Source organism: Accipiter gentilis, chromosome Z (genome assembly GCF_929443795.1).
Source record: "Accipiter gentilis chromosome Z, bAccGen1.1, whole genome shotgun sequence".
NCBI lineage: Eukaryota > Metazoa > Chordata > Aves > Accipitriformes > Accipitridae > Astur > Astur gentilis.
Window position 1 is genome coordinate 27162840 of NC_064919.1, and position 19632 is coordinate 27182471.

At 38.9% G+C, this 19632-nt stretch overlaps 1 protein-coding gene across 2 annotated transcripts in view; it reads left to right on the plus strand.

The window, feature by feature from the left end:
• Window positions 1-552: 552 nt before the first annotated feature.
• EFNA5 (ephrin A5) overlaps window positions 553-19632 on the plus strand; it is a 215223-nt gene continuing 196143 nt past the window's right edge. For both annotated transcript variants that reach the window (XM_049795637.1, XM_049795638.1), the window contains exon 1: window positions 553-699. In XM_049795637.1, coding sequence (XP_049651594.1) covers window positions 575-699 — 125 coding nt within the window. In that variant the 5' untranslated portion in view covers window positions 553-574. The remainder of the gene's footprint in view (window positions 700-19632) is intronic.

The window sequence follows — 19632 nt, forward strand, 5'->3', positions numbered from 1 at the left end:
CCAGGACCGCCCGTGGGCTTCCAGGGGGAAGATCTCCTTCCCCTTCTCCCCGCTCCTCTCCCCCCTCTCCCGCTCGCTCCCTCCATCCCCGCGTCCCCCGGCCGCCCCCGAGCCGCGGGGCCGCGCCGCTAGCGCCGCCGAAGCCGCTCTTAGGGGGCGGAGGAGCGGCGCCCCTCGCCCGCCCGCCACGCCGGCGGGCCGGTGTATGTCGTGCCGTCGGCTCCGTACGGGACTCCCGGTGAATGAGCACCGCCCGCCGCTTGCCGCCGCCGCCCGCCTCGGCCCCCACCTCCCCCTGCCGGGGTGAGGCTCCCTGAGGGACCGCGGATCGCGCCTCCCTGCCGGCTGCCCGTCTGCGGCGGCAGGCGCCCTCCGCTCGCTGCGGCGCGGCACGCCGCGGAGCCCACCCGCCTCTGCGCCTCGTTTTTCATTGATTTACCCCCACACACCGCCTCCCGCGCCCGGGCTCGGTCCCGTCTGCCCCCCCACCCCTCCCCCCTCCCCCCCTTTTTTTCCCTTCCCCCTTTCTTAATTTTCCCCGCATCCCGTCTCGCCGCGCCGCCGGCCGGGCGCGATGCCGCACGTGGAGATGCTGCTGCTGGCGGCCGCGGCGCTGTGGGTGTGCGTGCGCGGGCAGGAGCCCGGCGCCAAGGCGGTTGCCGATCGCTACGCCGTCTACTGGAACAGCACCAATCCCAGGTACGCGGGGCGGCCGCGGGCGCGCACCGGGCGGCGGCGGGTGGGGGAGCGTGGGGGGGAAGCGGCGCCGCGCCCCCGGCGCTGGCGGCTCTTGCCCGGCGCCTGCAGAAAGTGCCCCGGCTGCAAGATGGGGTGGAAAACTTTATTTTTCGGAGGGTTAGGGCTACAGGCAGCGACGGGGTGGTGGTGCTGGTGGTGGTATTTTTCTCTCCCCCACCCCCCGGCCCCCAGCGCTGCACCAAGGCTAGCCGCTTCCCCGGGCTCGGCCGTCTACGGTCCGCGGGCGCCAGGCGGATGCGCCCCCGGCGCGGCGTGGGCGCCTCTCGCAGCGGGGCAGCCCGCGACTGCGGCCGAGCCTGCCACAGGAGTTTGGGTGGGATGAGGGGGCGCAGGTAGCAGCCCCCCGCTTGTGCCCCGGCGGGCTTCTGCGGCAGGCGGGGCGCGGCCCCGAGCCGCCCGCTCTCGCGGGGAGCCGGCCCCGGGCAGGGAGGCGGCGGTCTCCCTCCCCGCCGTGACGGAGCGGGGCGGCCGGCCCCGGCTTCGCGGCAGCCCCGGGCGGAATCGCTTGTCAGGGGTGGCAGCGGCGGCGGCGGCGGGGTGCCTTTACCCCTGCTCTGCCCAGCCCGGCGGGGGGGCTCTGCCGGGCGGGCTAGAGGTAAGCGTGAGGGAGCGAGGGAGGTACGCCGTCCCGGGCCGGCGGGATGCCGGTGCCGTCGAGGAGAGGACGGCGGAGCGCCGGCGTCCCTCCCCGTCGGGGCTGAGCGGTGCTGACACTGCCTGCCCGCTGCCCGCGCGCCCAGGCGCGCCGGAGGGTTTCTGACACCGGGCTGGGCGTGCAGCGCCACGAGCCTTTTGCTGGGAAGGGAGATTCCATTTAATTTTTCTGGAGTTTTCCCTCACGTTTAGCATCAGAAAATTTCAGTCCTGCTCCAAATGGTATCCATGTAAAAAGTCACCTGGGTATTAAATTTTTTTGCCTTGTTAAAAGTGCGTGTGAGCAGACTTTTTTTTTTTTTAAAAACGTGTCAAGCTAGTCGAAGTAAATTTAGGGACATTTTATCTTAGGTTATCTCTTTTTTATGCTTCTGATACTGCTGTTTGGTTTGAGATTAGCACATTGATTTTTGTCACAGGTCATGTTTTTTAATAGATCTGTGCTGCCTGCAGAAAACTCCTCCACTCGGTATTCCAGAGTGGCTTCAAAATAGGTGGTGCAGAAGTTAACAGGCAGAATTTTCAAGTGCCCAGAGTGCAAGAGTCTGCCCAGTGCTTTAATACTGTGATCTTGGTAACAACGCCTCAGCAATAAATAGTTGGGACGCAAAGCTTGAGACAAAGAGTATTTATCCAAAGTAACAATCATGCTTGGGAATGATGAGCATCTGTAATTTTAAATGCCTATCTCTACATTTTCCTCTTTTTTACATGTGTGACTTGAAAAAAATTGCTCAGAGTAAATAGGACGAAAAGTCACATCTCACATCAAAGAACATATATCCCCCAAACCTGCTTGTCGCTCAAAACCAGAGTTTTTTCTGTTGTTGCTAGGCAAAATGAAATATAAGTGCTGGAAAAAAAATAAAGTAATATTTGCAAATCCCACTGGGTGGAAGGAGGATTGTTGAAAGAAATGGGTTTGACTGCACATGTTGCTGGCATAACAGCTAAAATACTTAAATAGCCTTAAATTCAAGACTCTTCACTTCTGCTCTCTTGCGTGTGATGAGTTTATACAATAACTGCATATAGTTAAAGATAGTTGAAGGTACAAGCAATGCTTACATAGTTGGTAGGTATTATGCATTGAATGGATTTGTAAGGATTCGAGTAAGTTTAGTCATATTTTATTACTGTTAATGAAATCTCTTCTTAGTCCAAGATTAAACATCACCAGACTGCAAAGAAAACTTAGTTTTGTTATTCTTCCAAACACTAGAGGAAGAGTTAATTATAAAGATGTTTCTAAACCTTCCCTTTTAGAACCAAGCGTTTCTTCTTGTTTTAAAATATACACTGCGCTCTCACAATGGAAGTTTCTATTTGCACATGCCATGTTTATCTGTGAGTTAAAAATTCGAGAAAGAGCAGGGTGCAGAGGTATTTCTCCTTTGTTTTATACAGTGTGCTGTTTTTTATGTGCTTTCCAAGTCACACGATCATTACAGTAAAACAGGCAAACACCTGAACGGCAGATGTAAGAGATCCAAAGAAAGGAAAACACTTCTGTTTTGAATTCGTTTCCTCGGAATCTAAGCTGAAGGCAAAATTCACTTCGGTTATCAAAATTTTTAGAGCAATTAACATTGTTGCAGGAATAACATCACAGTGATTTATCTGCTTCCAGAGGCAGACTCGGGAGATGAACAGTCTGGTTTTTATACATGTAGAAGTAAGTAGGGATGCTTACTTCGTGATAACATTTGAAATCAGAAGACCAAATATACTGTCATTCTTTAAACACAAATGCCACCATTGTGCTTTAGCTTACTGTATTTATTCAGAATTAACAAACTGCTGTAGATCTAATTAATTCACTTTAAAAATGAAATGTTGATCATTTTGATAGTGATTAAAGGCACTCTAAATTAAGGTTTCTTCAAAACTTTCGAGAATTTAATAATGATTGTACTTCCCTCAGATAGGATGATGTTTAGGTTTTTAGCATGAAACTCCAGCAATTTATTGAAATACATAAAGATCTCATCCTTATTAAAAGACACGTTAGTAAATTGATGAGTGGCCCAACTGATAAGTGCGCCTGGTGCAAACAATATTTGGTAAATAAGAAATCCTAGTCTATTAGCAAAATTCACATTACGTTTCTTGGTTAGTTGCCAAAGTTCTGCTAGAACAATTAAAAAAATATTCTGTGATCATTACTGTTAGCATGTATGAGTAACAAAACTGTATATTCTTACAGAGCCTAAGTCTGTTCTTAGAAATGTTTTAAGTATTCCCATGCCTTATTTTTGTTATGTATTTAATTATCAACGTACATGAAGTACCATAAATGCTGTAGTCCAATTCCAGATGAGAATACGTTTGAGTATTAGAATTTCAAAGTATAATAAAATAAGTTATTTTAATCCTTTTTTTGTGGATTGGAAATTAATCCTCAAGTAAGCTTGAAAATGTGTTCTAATATTTTTGTTATTTATGTAGGCTTAGAATTAAGTGTACATAAATTCTAATTGTCACCTTAAAGTGCATTAGTCTTGCAGTGCTGTTTGCATATGCGTTCTTATATGAGACAGCAAAACGTTATTGTCAAAGAATATTATTCTGAATCCAACACTTAAAATAGTTTGGGGAGTTTGTTTTGTAATGGAGCATATTCATTTAATCCTGATTACTAGTGTCCTTGTAATTAGAATTCAGCCAAAATGTCATGTACTTGGGCCAAATTTTGAAGCGGTCTGCTTGCTTAGTGCTTGCTACTGCTTTTAATCTTGTCAGAGTTCAAGCTGAACTACTTGTTGTAATTATTACTACGTTTTTCTGCTTGCAGGATTGTGCCTCAAGATTGTGGTTTGTATTTAGGTATTTCCCTATAAGTTGTTTCAGTGGCAGGTTGTATAGCTTCATAAATTGTTACTAGTTTCAGGGTGGTTAATAATACTTGCATTTCAAGTCTAGTTTCTGGTCATATATAGAGGCCAAACCTTGTAGTCTCACGAAAGCAAATACTTTTTACTAGCAGTATTACTGGATTTGGCTGTATCTTTTACAAGAAAACTGTGTATAAAGTTACATCCACAAGAGAATTATTATAAAGACATAGGATGCTGATATATTTTCTGTTTGTGTATTTATGTGGATAATAAAATCAAGAAATCAGATGGTAATTAGAGAATTTAGATAACTGAAAAATCATTTCAGCTTCAACTGGTGAGTTCCCATAATTAAGCTGGATACCACAATCTGATCAATATTACCAGAGGGGTTTTTTTGTAAGATAGACACTTGGGAGCAGTGAACAGAAAAATTAGTGGATGCTTCTGAAAATTCTATGCATAGACCAGAATTTCACAACCTGGATGTCTAAACTTAGGTGAATTTTGTAGCTGAGTATTTAGTCACTGATTCAGAAAAGCATCTCACTTCCCTGAAGTCCATACCGACACACTTAAATTCTGTTGCAGTTGTGTGGGTGAATGGATGTGTACTTAAGTGCCTCCCTGAACCAGCCAAATGCGTAGACTTAATTTTGAGAAGCTTTGACCATGGCTGCTCATGCACACCTGGTGCTTCTTGGGAGTATGCTGGTCAGCTGGATAGATGTCTGAGAATCCAACCATCCATTTATATGTGTTTGCAGATTTCACCATGGCATGTTGGTTGTATATGGTGAGGTCACGTGGCTGTTTTTTTGTTCAGTTTGGCTTTTCTGTTTTTTATCTAGAAGTCGTTCTGCCTATGTACAGAGATTAGGGAAACCATGCAGAAATGGTTGGGATAAGACAGCGGCAGATAAGTGTGTTAAGAACAACTAAGAAGTTGGGGATGAAGAGGGGCAAAATCAAAACATTTGCTTTGGTTTTGGTATTCCATATAACTTATATGTCGAGGGAAGCATAAGAGGTTAAGTACTTGGGATACACACACACACACGTATATAAGTATATATAACTATTTTGAAACAGCATAGGTTGTATTTCAAGAGCATTGTATCCAGCAGCTTGCTCTGAGAGCTGAAGAAATCTCTTATTTCTTGTAATTAAAAGATCAGTAGTAGAGCCTTCAGTTCTTCATACCTACTTTCTGTGCTTTTAATAGTTTCATTAACACCTTGTGTATCCAAAAGAATATTGGTGTTTATTTTAAAAGTGGTGTTTTGAAACAGTTTGAAACATTCTGTGGAAAAACTACACAAAGAACAATAGTTTCACTGGCTTCCACCTTCGTATGAAAGGCACCTTGTTAAGTGGTACATGGTCTTCATGAAATGCTTCTTATTAAATCTTTCCCAAATGCACAGTGACAACACTTCACTGTATTCTTTCTGCTAGCCCTATATCCTTTTGGAGAGGGACAGATAAAGATGAGCCTTCCTTTCTCTCCCCTGTTGCTATGATCCCAGCAATCTACCAGCTTCATGCTGGGCTGAGAAAATGAATGAATGCAATTAGTTCTTCAGGAGTCATGGTCTTTGCATTCATATGGAGAGGCATATGTAATATATATACATTCGTATGCGAATATGTATGCATTTCAATGTATGTATGTGTATACTTATGTATATATACGCATGTGTATACATATGTATGGAAATATGCATTGAAGTGTGTTGTTAGACGGTGATATAGTATAGAGTAAATAAATGTGTGAGGAAAAAAAGATCTCTGAAAGAGAATTTTTTTAGTTGATGAACTCTTAAATATTTAGAAAATGAATAGCTTCACTAAAATTATTCGTAGAATCTGTGCTTTATCTTGGCCATCTTCCCATTGTGCTGTTTCTTTGCATGCTAGTAGCCCCTGGGTCAGTAGGTGGGCAGGTAGGTAAGCAAACACTCAGGCACAGAAATGTGAAATGAAACAGAGAAGATTACAGGGATATGCTTTGAGAACTCTCTAGGCTTACTACAGTACCCTATTACTGGTACTTCCTAGACTAGACTGTTGCTGGGCAGAGTACTGCATTGTTGAAATATTAGACTTTAAAAAAGCGTGTAAAGAAGGCTGGTCACTTGGATCACCTTAGAGAAGATGCTAACAAAGATGCAGCCTTTCCTGGGGAAAGCATAAGTAGACAGTAGTTTGTCCATAGCTGTGAGATGTATCTCTCTTGCTTTGGTTCACTGTTTGTTTTTCAGGTTTTTTTGAAGCAGCTAGGAGTATTTTGGAACTGGGATTTTCTTCCAATAATCACTCTTTGCTCTGCTATCCAGTTCTCAGCATTGTTTTTTAAAAAATGTCTTTGGTCTCATGATTAATATGTTCTTCTAGTGGTTCTGAATAGTGTAATTCACTGTTGAGAATAAAGGGCCCTGTTTTGCTTAAGTTTTCGTTGCACTTGTGCTTAAAATTTAGTCAGTCAGCAGCACACCAACATAATGAAATGGAAACGTTTGGTTTAAAATAAACAGACACGTTATTGAAATTGCTTTCTGGTAGTATTACAGTTATTGTGAGTAAGCCCTACTGTAATGTACTTCAGCATAACTGAATGGAAGAATAGAATCCTTCATGCATTAGAAGTCTTCCTTGCATTTTTGCATTCTCCCTATTCATTGTAGTCTCTACCAGCTAGATTGTAGTTGAGCTCATTTAAAATTGTGGGTATTATTTTACAGTGTGCAAACATGTATAGATATCTGTAATACTCCTTTTTAAGAAACCAAGCATAAATTGTTATATTATAAAACTACAAATTCCCCCTCCTACGCATTTGTAAAAATAATTAGTGTTAAAATTAAGTATTTGAAAATATATTAAAAAAGGATGCTGTTCTGTGAGGATTGAGATTGTATTTCTCTCCTGTAGAACGCCAAGGTTTCCAATAAAGGAAAAAATGACCCCCCACCCCATTTTTTATTTTTTTTTTCATCTGGGGAAACATCCGTCATATTTTACTGTTGACAGGCTGATGAAAATACATTGTTAGATCCTAGTTTTATGGCAAAAATGAATTTGTTTATTTTTAACTGCTGCAATAGAGAAATTGTTTGAAGCCCTTGTTCTGTTAACTGGTATGCTAGGAGTTTTATGGCTATTTTTCTGTTCAAATGCATAACCAGTAAAAATGCTGCCAAAAGAAAAATCAGCTAACAAGAAGATGCACAAGAGTCCTGCTAATTAGCAAGATCTGCTTGAATTGCTAATACTAGTTTATAGCAAATTCTTCAGTTTTGGCAATTTTTACCTGAAAAGCCTTGAAAATTGCAATTCGTATTGTCACTTGCATTATAATCTAGTGGAAGAATTTACCTATCCATGCTGATATATGGCATGGAAAAAAAGGATCTTAGACTGACAAAACCTGTAAGTACAGTATTGCTTAATTTTTACTTTGTTAATTTTCTTTTCTGTCATTAAATCAGCATATTCATGTAATGAGGAACTGTTCAACAATAAAAAATTTTACTTCATGTTTATCACTGAGTAACTTCATATTTTTTATTTGCTTTCATTGGACTCTTGAAGAACTGTCTTATTTGATAAGCACCATTTTTAGTTTTTCATGACAGTAATGAGATGGTGCTGGAGTGCAGAGGAGTGACTTGCTTGTGAATCATGTGGTGAGGCAAAAAACTGGGGTAGGAGATATGTTTGCTTTGACTCTGATCACCCTCTGCTAAAATATCTTTTTGTTCCATTCTGAAAGATAAAATTTGGCCTCATGACATTTAAAAGGATGCATATTTTGACAGTGTATTTTGTGCCATAATTAATGTTTGCTGTGTAGCATTGACATTCGTTATTTGTTAAAATAATACAATTTTTCCTCCCTGAAATTATTTCATTTTTTATGCTTGTGGGTAGATGTTGGCCAGTGGCGGGCATATTCGCATTGTGTGAGTTGTTCATCAGTAGTAGTTGAGCACTGCAGCCTTTCTCTAGTGGGAAGCAATGAAGCACTACCTTTTGCCTTTGTGGACTTCAAAGTAGTATTTTTTGTATTCATATTACACTTCAGAAGAACTACCTTCTCTCTACAGACATTCAAATCACATTGTTTTATCACACAGGGAATTGCTAAGAAATATATATAAGTTTTATTATAATACTAGTACTGTGCCTAGGGTTTTTTTATTTTAATTTTTACTTTACATTTGTTTTAATTTTGTAAATAAATTTGAGTATCTTATCTCTGTGGCTTTGAAACTGGAGCTGAATACATTCTAAATCTTTTCATCAAAACTGAACAAAAAAAATAGCAAATCTCTCAATGTCTATTATTTTGCTGGTTTGGTAGTGCTGTATAAATAAAATATAGATATATTTTTTGTGAGGAGACAGAAAAAAGGAAGTATTTTACTTTGCTTACTGGTAGATTTGATGATGATCTTTGTAGCACAGTTATCAGTCTGCGATGCTAGTTCATCAGTGTTAGGTAAGGACTGCTAGCAACTGTAATGATGTTGGGTTTCCTGGATTCGTTAAAAGTTGTTGCAAAGAAACTTGCTAATTAATGTTGTTAATGAGTAGGAAAACCAGCTGCATTGTTGGTTTGTTTGTGGTGTTATTTTTTCTTCAGTTGATGTCTAATCAGATTTTAAAAAAATAGCTACATATATTCATACAGGCAGGGCGGTCGGTGAGCAGAAGTTAACAAAGTAGGAGCTATCAATCCTGCTCTCTTTCCTGTTGTTTCCAGAAAAGAGGGGAAATAAAGAGAGACTCTGGAATTTGAAAGTATTGACCTTCTGACATGCACACACAGCATGGTCATTGCACTGGCACACAAAGTGCCTTAAGCCACCATAATGGCAAACTGCATTTTTGAAGTTACTGATATGAGAGCCAGCTGGATGGGGGATGGACAGCCAACATTGATTCTGCAGCTATTTGCAAGTTACCACTTTAGAGCCAGACAGCTTCACTTTTATATTCCCAAACTTGCCACTTAGGAATAATGTTGCTTTGTTCGGCTTAGTCAGGGATTTGTGACTGCTACATAGACTTAGAACCGTTTGGTCCAGAATTGTGTGGTCATTCTTCATAGAGATCTGCTTCACAGAGTAATTTCATTCATCTGGTGATGGGGGAGGGATGAGAAACAGTAAAAGGACATTCAGATATAGCATTCTTCAAGGAAAATGTGCATCCACATTAGCTAGTCGTTTTTTAAAAGCTTTTTAAAGATAAAGGCAGAGATTTGGATCAAGTAGTTAAAAGCCAATTCAGACCCGGGTGTTCAGACTATATGTGATCTCCTGGACAGGCTCTCCATGCATAGTCTGGAAAAGATCTCATATTTTATGTGCTGCAACAGCTCTCCCCAACACCCCTTCCCCCCCCCTTTTTTTTACTTATTTGTTTATAGTTATTGCACCAATACACTTATACATCTTTTTGCAGTTCTCTCGGGGTTTAACTTATTAAAAATTAGTGATCCATCACTAAGCGGGGTACAGTACAAATGCTGGTGCTCCCAAAAGGGAGTTTTTGTGCCAAACCAGAAGAAATAATAGGGATACAAAAGCTGCCAAAAAGCGGGTCTCCCAATTGCTAATTAATCAAGCAAAAAAGCACCTCAGCAACTACAGTTGAATGTGGGACAGTTTATTGTAAATATTGAACAAAGTTATGTTAGGGGGCATAGTATCTTTTTGTTTGTAGCTATGTATAATTAAAAAAAAGTCAGCTATGTGCCAGAGCTGGTGGGGATTTCTTTTACGTTGATGGCATTGACAGTGGATAGACCTCTTTCAAAAAACCTCATGCTACATTTGAACAAAAAAAATTACCATTTTGTCTATTTATTTTTTCCATCTGTTTTTAAGGCGATAGTTAATAATATCCATAGACAATACACAAAGCTTTAGAAAATATATTTTTAAAACCTCACCTCTTCAGTAATCTGGGTTACAAGGTATGGGAGAAAAAGAACCATTGCTGTGAATATCTGGTATCCAAAGCTGCCAATCACTTTTGGCACAGCTCCCATCATGGTCGCTGTGCCCATAATTAAATGCCTGTCATTAGTGTATTTTTCCATAACATTTACAATGGAAAAGGCAAGGGGTCCTTGCAGAGCTATGGCTGTCAGGGGAACAATAAAAACTAATTACACACTCTGCTGTCACCATTGTCAGCTCTGCTTTTGGGGGGAAAGAACATGGGAAGTGTGTGCCTAATAATTATATATATAAAATTATATATATACAATACGCAATTGGGGAAACTCAGTCATAGTGAAGTGACATTTACTTGGAAGTTTATTATTCCTGCATTCAAAAGATCTTAATTCTAGGGTTGTATTTGTCCCTTCAATTATGTCTAAGTTATATACACTTTTCCCTTCGCATTTCAGTCACTTCTGTGTTTCTCTCTTTCCTTCTGTCTCGCACACTTTATGGTGAACTGAGCTTTCCAATAAAAGTGGTGAGATCAAAGCTGGTATTTGCCTGTATTTATTAAGTGAGTGCAAATCATCTTATCCTTTGTATGCTTTTGCTTGTGTCGTGCATAGTAAACTGGATTTAAAAAGAAAAAAAAAGCTAAATGAAAGCAGCTAGTATGCATGTTCACTTTCTTTCTGTTTTCAGCCCATGGTGTGCAGGTCATCTTCAGCAAAATCAGGTTAAGATTTTGGAGAACTGCAGTAGCGGCTTTGGTGAAATATGTGCTGGTTCTATTTATCACTGTAGAAGTATTTCCAAATGTAAGCATAAGTGCATAATTGCAGAGTTTATAATCTTGAATGCTGTCCTTAAAGACGCTGAAAGAGTGAAGTTGTGCCTTCATACTGATATTTACTCATTTTGTTTTGTAGCCTGTAAAATGAGTAATTTATTTAAGCAGGTTTTTTAGCTCACTGATTTGAGAAAGAACAGATCCTCAGAACCAGAATTTTGAATATATTTAGGTACCTAGAGTTGCAGACAGGAGCCAGGTGGGATTTTTGAGGCTGCTTGGTACCTAGCTGTCTAAAATTTTATTTCTGCTTCTTTACACCCATAGGTTCTTAAATAACTTTAAAAAAGGTCCCTAAAGCTGATTAAGGAAAGTAGTTTAAATAAATATCCTAGTTTTTAAAAGTTGCAGAAGTCAGTAGGGACTGATGGGTACTAATGAGGAATGGAAGTCCATTCATCTGAGTTGTATGCCTTGATAGATACTACAGGATCTAATGTTGATTTTTTTTGTTTGTTTGTTTTTAAATGCACCACCTTTTCATGCTTTTTTATTGCACTGTTTTCAGCAATGTTCAGATCCAACTCTATTGAAGTAAAAAGATTCTCCCACTGCTTTGGATGGGAGTTTATTTAGGTCCTGTATTGATGATTTTATAGTGTAGTTCATGAATAAGTTTCAGTAGTTAGGCTTGCCAGTTTTTGTGAGGCCACATAATCTGTGTGAATCGAATCTAGTCAAAGGGCACAGCAGCATGGGACTATATATCCCTGTGGGTATTTGATTATGTCCAAATAAGTTCTAGACTGAGATTTTTTGAACAATTTTTGCAGAGTTGGGACTTCCACCTTTGAGGAGCTGAAGGGGATAAAAGTAAACCTGGTAGAATAAGGAGCTGCTTTGCTGTCAGCAGTTTCAAAAGTGAGAATTGGCTTATCATAGGTGATCAGCAGATAGGCATTAGTGAAACTCTGAGGTGTTAGACACCTTATACAGTGGAGGATAATTTGGTATGTGCCAAAACCCCCCTGTTAATTTAAGATTATGAAGGTGAAATTAATCAGATACAGTAGTACACCACTGGGATACAGGTTATGTATTTTGCAAAGCACTAAATGCAATATACTGCTCTCTTCTAGATAAGATATTCCTTAAAGACCAGATGGATCTTGTGAATGCCCAAATAGGATAGGATTGTTTCCTCACTGAAATAATTAAAACACTGTATTCAGGAAAGAAGTCTCTGTTTTCTAGAAAATAGAACAATAGTCTTCTACAAAACAGAAGTCCCTGTTTTGCTGGAGAATGCTATTTCTCCTTGCAAATGTAAACTCTTAATATATAAACCATGTAATTTATTACCTGTTTACCAAAATGGTGACAAGGGATTCTTGTCATGTGGCATGTCACTGTATTTTGAGGCTGCTGGGAGAATGAGAAAGCAATTATTCTTGAAGCAGTTTCGTTTAGTGGAGTACTAAGTGTTACATTTTTCTTGATTTCCAGTGGACTTGCTGATGTCTAGTGGCTATGAGGTACAATGTAATGAGAGGGAGACATCTTTCAGGAAATGTGGCACATGTTTAATTTGAGAAGAAAGATGTTGATGAAATAAACTTTTCTAAATATCAGGTCTCACAAAAAAAATCAAGTTCTCATTCTTAAATTGTATCCGTCATGCGTACACTTGAAATTTGATCATGTTTTGTAGTCTCTGTGTTGGTAGATCCAGATGTAAGATATTGGGCCCAGTTTAATGTTACTTGTATGTATTTGTAGTGAGTTGCAAGAAATATTTGAAAATTTTCCGTGAAGTTGATTTTTTAAAATATATTTCAAAAACGTCCTGTGAATGTTTAATAGCTTTTTATGTTGAGTTCACAAATATTGTAAAGGAATGCATACACAATTTTGTTGAAGAACTTATGTCTTAAACAGTCCTCAGACAAACTATATTTACAAAAAATACTAGGAAGGCTTCCTGCAGAGAACATGATCATTCTGTAACATGCTTAACAGCATAATCCTCACTTAAAAACATTAAATATAAATCAGTCTCTCCAAAGTTACATTGTAGATAGGAACTTCACTAGCAGAAGTTCCATACGTTAGCTGAGGGTTTTGAGAGTATAAAGAGATTCATCACTAAAATAAAACCAAAATAGAGAGTGTTGTTATTTGCAGTATCTTTAATCAAGTTGGTATGAAATTTCTCATCAAGGTTAAGATTCACATTATCATAACAAGTGGCAGCGTGGGTGAAGAAGGATAATCAGTTAGAGAGGTAGATCATACTTGTTTGTCATTATATCATGGCTATTCACTGCATTCAAATTCCAAGCAAACCTTTTCTCTATATCTGAATTATATAAAACTTACTTTTGAAGAACACTTTATGAAGCGAATCTCCATATTCACTGTTTCTAGTCCAAAGCATGATAGTTAGCTTTTAAAAAAAAAAAAAAAGTTTTTTTAGTGATTTACAGCATCACTTTAATATTACTTTTTCAGACCCTGTCTCTGACTGAACTACATTTTATAGCTTACTGTAAAAAGAAATCTCCGTTTTCCATTTTTCATACTAGCTGTCTTGATTTAGTGCTGTTATAATGGCCTTCTTCAGAACAAAGCATTTGGAAGAGTTTCCTAAGCACTTTATTTTAGGTGTAGAGTTTGGAGCCAATATATTATTACTGATGAAAGCAATTTTGCCTTTTTAACTTCTGTAAGTAAATCAGACTGTTGCAGCGCCCAGTAAGGATTTCTGTACTCTTTTTTTTTTTTTTTTCTTATGTACAACTGAGGAATGATCACATCTTCTTTGTGTTTGTGTGGTTATTTTCTTCATAAAACTAGTACAGTGGATGCCTACAAGACTTGATTTTTAGATTAGAATTAGTATCAGGTACATTTAACCCAATCTTCTTGAATTATCTGTTGTCTTTCATGTTCAGTTTTAGCCTTAAAGACAAAATGTCCTCTGCTTTCCACACTGTAATGAAAATGTCAGAGACAAAGCAAGTCTTGGTAACGTCTTACTCCTAAAAATATGGTGATATACCCAGGTGAAAAAGTTCTGTGGTTTTCAGTTAAATGTGCTAGAGATTAGTACTGTTAGCTGTGATTCCTATTAGGGATAATTTTGTTAATGGTTTTGGTCTGAGAAACATTCCCACCTTTGAAAAGGAAAAGAAATAATTATTTTTTTAAAGATAAATTCATAGGTTTCAGAAAGAACCTTTCCTGCACTCTCTACTTAACTGTAGTCCACATCACTGCAGTAATGTTCTTATTTAAATATTGTATCAGAAGCAAGAATAGTGTTTACACAAATATGGCTTGTCAGCTGAAAAATTATCTGATTAATATAGAATATCATGATTTATGATAATATGGGATTATTAATTACCTTTTTCTGCAGTATTCCATAATAAGTGATTGGGAATAAACTGTAAGTAGTATTCTGCAATATTTAAGAAATAGCATGTTAACATTCTCACCAGATGCTGTGCTATATTTGCATGAAATTCCCATTGAGTTTACTGAATCATTGGGGATGTTATTTTATTTTTTTAGGTTGCAGTAATAGAAGAGAAAGAAGTAAGTATTAACTGTTCAGTCGAGAGTACTTCACTGTCCCTCATTCTCTTATTCCTCTCCAAATTTCAAAAGCATTATTAGTAATGCTAAGCTATTTTAAAAAAAATAGAACACAATTAAATCTTTCTGAGAAGATTCACTGTGTGTTTTCATTTACCACTTTTGCAAAGCCAGTTCTACTTTTATTTCAGTTGTTGTTTACTGAATGTTTTTTCCTCTTCAAAACTTTGGTTCCATCTTAGCTACTGTTTTGGGGATGGTTACATATTTATTTTGTATATATCAAATAAAGCTTATTAATATGTATATTGATTAAAATTCTCACCCTGCACATAGGGTTAGGATAAGGCAATATAAAAGAAAGGTAAAGAGAATTTATTACAAACTGATTTTGGTATAAGGGAGCCTACTTTCTTGGGACTGGGAAACCTCAAGTTTATTCTTTTGAACTCTGTTTTGGAAACAAGCATTTCTCAGTTATTCGGGAGTCCTACCTCTATTGCAGATGTGTTTATGTCTTCCTTTAATTGTACTGGTTCTTTCTACCTATCTTTTGGGGCTTATAAGCTTTCCTGCATTCCCTTAAAGTGAAAGGAGTGGAATTGGGAATCCATCTGACGTTACGAAATTTTAAAAATCAAACAAATGCCATGACAATAATGCAACATTCTCAAATAAAGCAACTCAAACAATCAAAATTCCATGCATTTGAAAATTGAACATGTGAGGTGGAAAGGTGCATTTGTTCTGCTGTTGCATGCCCTTTAACCCCAGGGCTGACACAAAATGTGTTTTTCAGAAGATCCTGGCACATCTGAAGCTAAGGCTGTAATTTTTCCTGTCTTAACAGTGGCTTGTCAGACTTTTTGACTCAAAACTTTCAGTGGAGTCTAGCATAAGAAAGCGTGTTCAGACAGGACTCCAACCATTCTTAAACAAAAAAATCATACAGCTGCCTTTCAGTTTGAACAGGTAAATGATGATTGTCAATCCAGCTGTATTTCACTGTCAGAAATGTGGTTTTGGGAGGGTGTTTTTTTTTTGGTATAATGTGGATGATTATGGGGAGTAAGTGAAGAAGAAGAAAGGGGGGAGATTCTACAAATGACAACCTCAGTTTTCCGCCAGGATGCTTCTTTTGATTTTGTTGGTTTTGCTGCAATTCTGCAAGCTTCTGGAAATAGCTGAATGCTTATACAGAAGCTTGATTGCAATGCAAAAAGGAAAACAAAATCCTGCAATTTTAATTAGAAAAATGTTTATTTAAAAACATTTAATTGTACGTTCATTACATGTGAAGTCATCCCTTTTGGGGTGCAAGTAATTACATCTTGCATATGACTTAGGTCCTTAACATGAAAAATGTAAATTCTTAACCCTTTTTCTGTCTTTGTTCTCTCAATAAGCCGGAAGTGTGTTTTTTACTTACGGTTTTTAAACATGAGAAGGTTGTATCTGTGCAAAAAGATGCACTGCTGTAACCTATGGTCATACTATAATCTGTGGTTATGCTGTGACCTAGGTGTTGCAAAGAGAATAGAGCTTTAGTTAGTTGATGAGGTGGGTTTCTTTGCATTACTTTGTTTGCTTGGGTCACTTTAAATGGTTTTGCATATAGTAGCTGTCTGAAGTGTGATTTTCAAACTTTACTAATCATCTTTAGGGGAGAAATTACTTCCCTAATTACAAGTGGCTAATTACTCTTCAAACATAAGTTGTGGTATTGTTCAGTGTCAGTGTCCTCTATATGTTTCCTGTCCCCCTTCCCTTTTCCTTTTTTCTTTTTGTTCTGTGACCATGAGTATTTCCAAGAAAAAGCATTTTTGGTTGTAATCTGTTTATCCCCTTATTTTTACCTTACTAGAATAAAATGAAGTAAAGTCTTGGGGTTCCCGACTAGTGTGTTCTGCTTGGAAGGAGCCATGAAACAGTGGCTTCAAACTGCAGTAAATATTGACGGGGTCTCTGAGCTGAGCCTTGCTCAAAGCTTACTCTGAAGACTTGAAAGGCTCCTATTGTTCCTTCTCAGTCTACACTCCATAGCCAAGGCTAAAGTATGCATGTGTTAGGAGAAGAAAGGCAGTGGGGGAAATTAAACAGTGAGCACAGCTGAAGGCGTAACTGCTCAGTGCAGAGGAAGGGGAAGCCTCCCAACAAGAAAGGGGCAAGGACTTGCTGCAGGTTGCATAAAGCTTTGCAGAAGTGGAGTGTCTAACACCATCCACACTCTTTCTGTGTGAGGTGCTAGATGAATGTAGCCTTAGCATCATTTGGGCAGGATGTGGAGAAGGAGTACCAACTTCTTCCTTCAGGGGATGGTTGCTGCCAAAGATTTTGCAATGCTCTGTGAAGAGCTAGGCAATGAAGGTAGATTCTTGGGCAATTCTCTCGCCCTCACTGTTTGAGGCTCTAATCAGAGCAGTGATTGATGAAGTGCTTTGGAGAGTTTAACCACTTCTGTTCTGTTGCATGTAGCTGTTGTTGGCTGTGCTGAAGGAAGGCAAGATGCAGAGGATGTAGTTTAATTAGGCCACCACTTTTTATTAATTCATTTGGGAACACAGCTTGGCAATAAAACACTGACTGCAGATTGTTGTGCTTTCCTTGGCCAGTCCATCCTCATTGGAGAAGCTTCTGCCAGCTAGTGCTGGGCAGGTGATGGACCTTTGCTCTAAGGCAGGGTGGGTAGCTGTCTCTTGTGTTCGTACCCTCCTGTTCCCTTTCTGTTTTCCTTAGGAGTGTTTTTTCCTAAGTTCCTTCCAAATTCTCATCTGCCAGGATTTTTCATCTCTTTATAGGATGAGTACTTGTGTTGACTGGGTAGGCAATACAGCCTACTACATTACATTCACCTGAACTGTATCTCTGTATGCATATAGGATCCCTGACTTGCTGTGATGAAAGTGAAATTCATCTCACCAGGCTTCCTAGCTCCCTTCCTCCCTTCCTGCCCAAGAAAAGCCTTCAAAGAAAAATATGATTAGCATTGTACCTGCTGCCAGTCTTAAAATAAATAAATAAATAAATCTTTCCTGCTGATTAATTTTTGCTTCTAGATAGGTGCTCCTTGAATGTGATGAAAGAGATGTCTCACACATTTCACAATGGTCAGCTGTCCTCCTCCCTTTCTGTTTTGTCTGTTATGTTCTCCATTCCCTCCTGTCCTTCAGTCTAGATGATGTGAGGAAACGTAAAAGGACTCACGACCTCCTTTTCTTGCTACTCACAAGACAAAGCCTTGTCCTCTGTGTTAAAGATTACGGCAATGACAGTGTATCTATCCCATTATTGTAAAGCATATTGGGATATTTTGAATATGAAAGGAGCTGTATAAAAGCAAATTCTGTTTACTCTCCTCAGACAGGAATAGGATTGTCTTGTTACTGCACTGGTCCTTTATCTAGGAAGGAGAAGTGCTTGACACTGTGCTAGTAATGAGTTTGCACTGTGCTTTGCTTGCACCCTCTAGCAGCACTAGAGCAGGAAGAAACCCAGTCTTCAGGGGTGGGTTAGGAGAAGTTGAAACAAGTATGGGAATTACCTGAAATATGAATATACTGTTGATAAGAAACTTAAAGTACAGTGCCTTAAAGCTAGCAAAAGCTTATAGAGAGCAGTACTATTTCAAAGCCAGCCAAAATTACTTTTAAGAAGTAGATAACACATTATTGTAAATTGCTGTGGAGCAATGTGATTGAATTTTAGTTAACCAGGATTTTCATATCACTAGAGATCAGCTGATTTTGTGTGTAGAATATTTAAGAATATAAAATCTGTTATGTTGAAGTAGATTCCACCCCCCACCCCCCCGCAAACATTTTTTCCTTTTTTTTCCCCCCAATGAGAAGAATACTGTATGTAAATATTGTATGCTGATCACCAGATCCTGTTCAAGTTCCTTTGTCTGTTCTGAAGACAGAAATGTGTAGTTGGGGCGTTTGTATTTGTGATACAGAAGAGGAAGGTTTGTGATTTAATTTTTTTTCTGCAGTGAATCTGTTTTCCTTTAAAGTAGTGTTTTAAATACATTACAGATTTATATCTTGTTAGTTTTCCAATTTTAACCATTACTTATGTTTTCTTCTGTCTTGGAGTTTAAACCAACAGCTGGAAAATACATTTTGCTGAAAACCACTTTATTACAAACAGCAACTTGAAAAAGTTAAAACATCATTAGAAAGAATTTTTGTGTATGCCTCGAATGCAAAGTGACTTTCAATAAAGCCAGTATTTCAATAAAGCTTTAAAGGAAACAAGTAACCAGACTCTTGTCTAGGCCACTTTTCTTTCCTTTTTTAATATCCTTCTCGTTTGGGTGTATGACTCTATTCCTCTTTCCTCACCTAACACAATGATTTTAATATTATGATTGATACGTTACAGACAGGAAAATTCAGAGTTACTGGTTCTGCAACATTCAGAACACTTCTCTGTTACATCAGCCATAAGATTTTTATTTTAACTTTAAAGCATGTGTATACGAGATAGCATAAAATGCCTGCATTTTGGAGGGGTTTATTGTTCAGATTGGAAAACATATTGTTGTACAAATTATCTCTCTTCTACTTTTACAATTTAGTGTAGAATTGGTTCTTTGTACTTGCCAAATCAACTGTTCTAAATGACACTCATTTGTGAATTGACTGGCTTTTATTAAAAAAAAGAATGACCAATCAAAATTATAATGTAGTTATGTGTTCTTTTCTTCAGTCTCATGCTAAAAAAAAAAACACCCAAATTGTGTTCCTTCACTACTGTAGCTGATATTTCAACTATAACCATGAGTTTTTTAGAAAGCTTGTAAGTCTTGGTAGAAATATGATCTTACTTCTTTTTGTCTCTGTAATGCTATGTTTGCCTGACAGCTCCATAATGCAGCTTTATTTTGTACGCTAACATTCTAACCAGCTGTTTTCCCATTTTAGCAGAAGTCAGTTTGAAAAACAGGTAGGTGTTGGTACTTACCTCTGTGCACTGAGTTGCATCTGTTTTCTTCAAACTTTTTTGAATCTTTTATTCTGTAAACATTTAT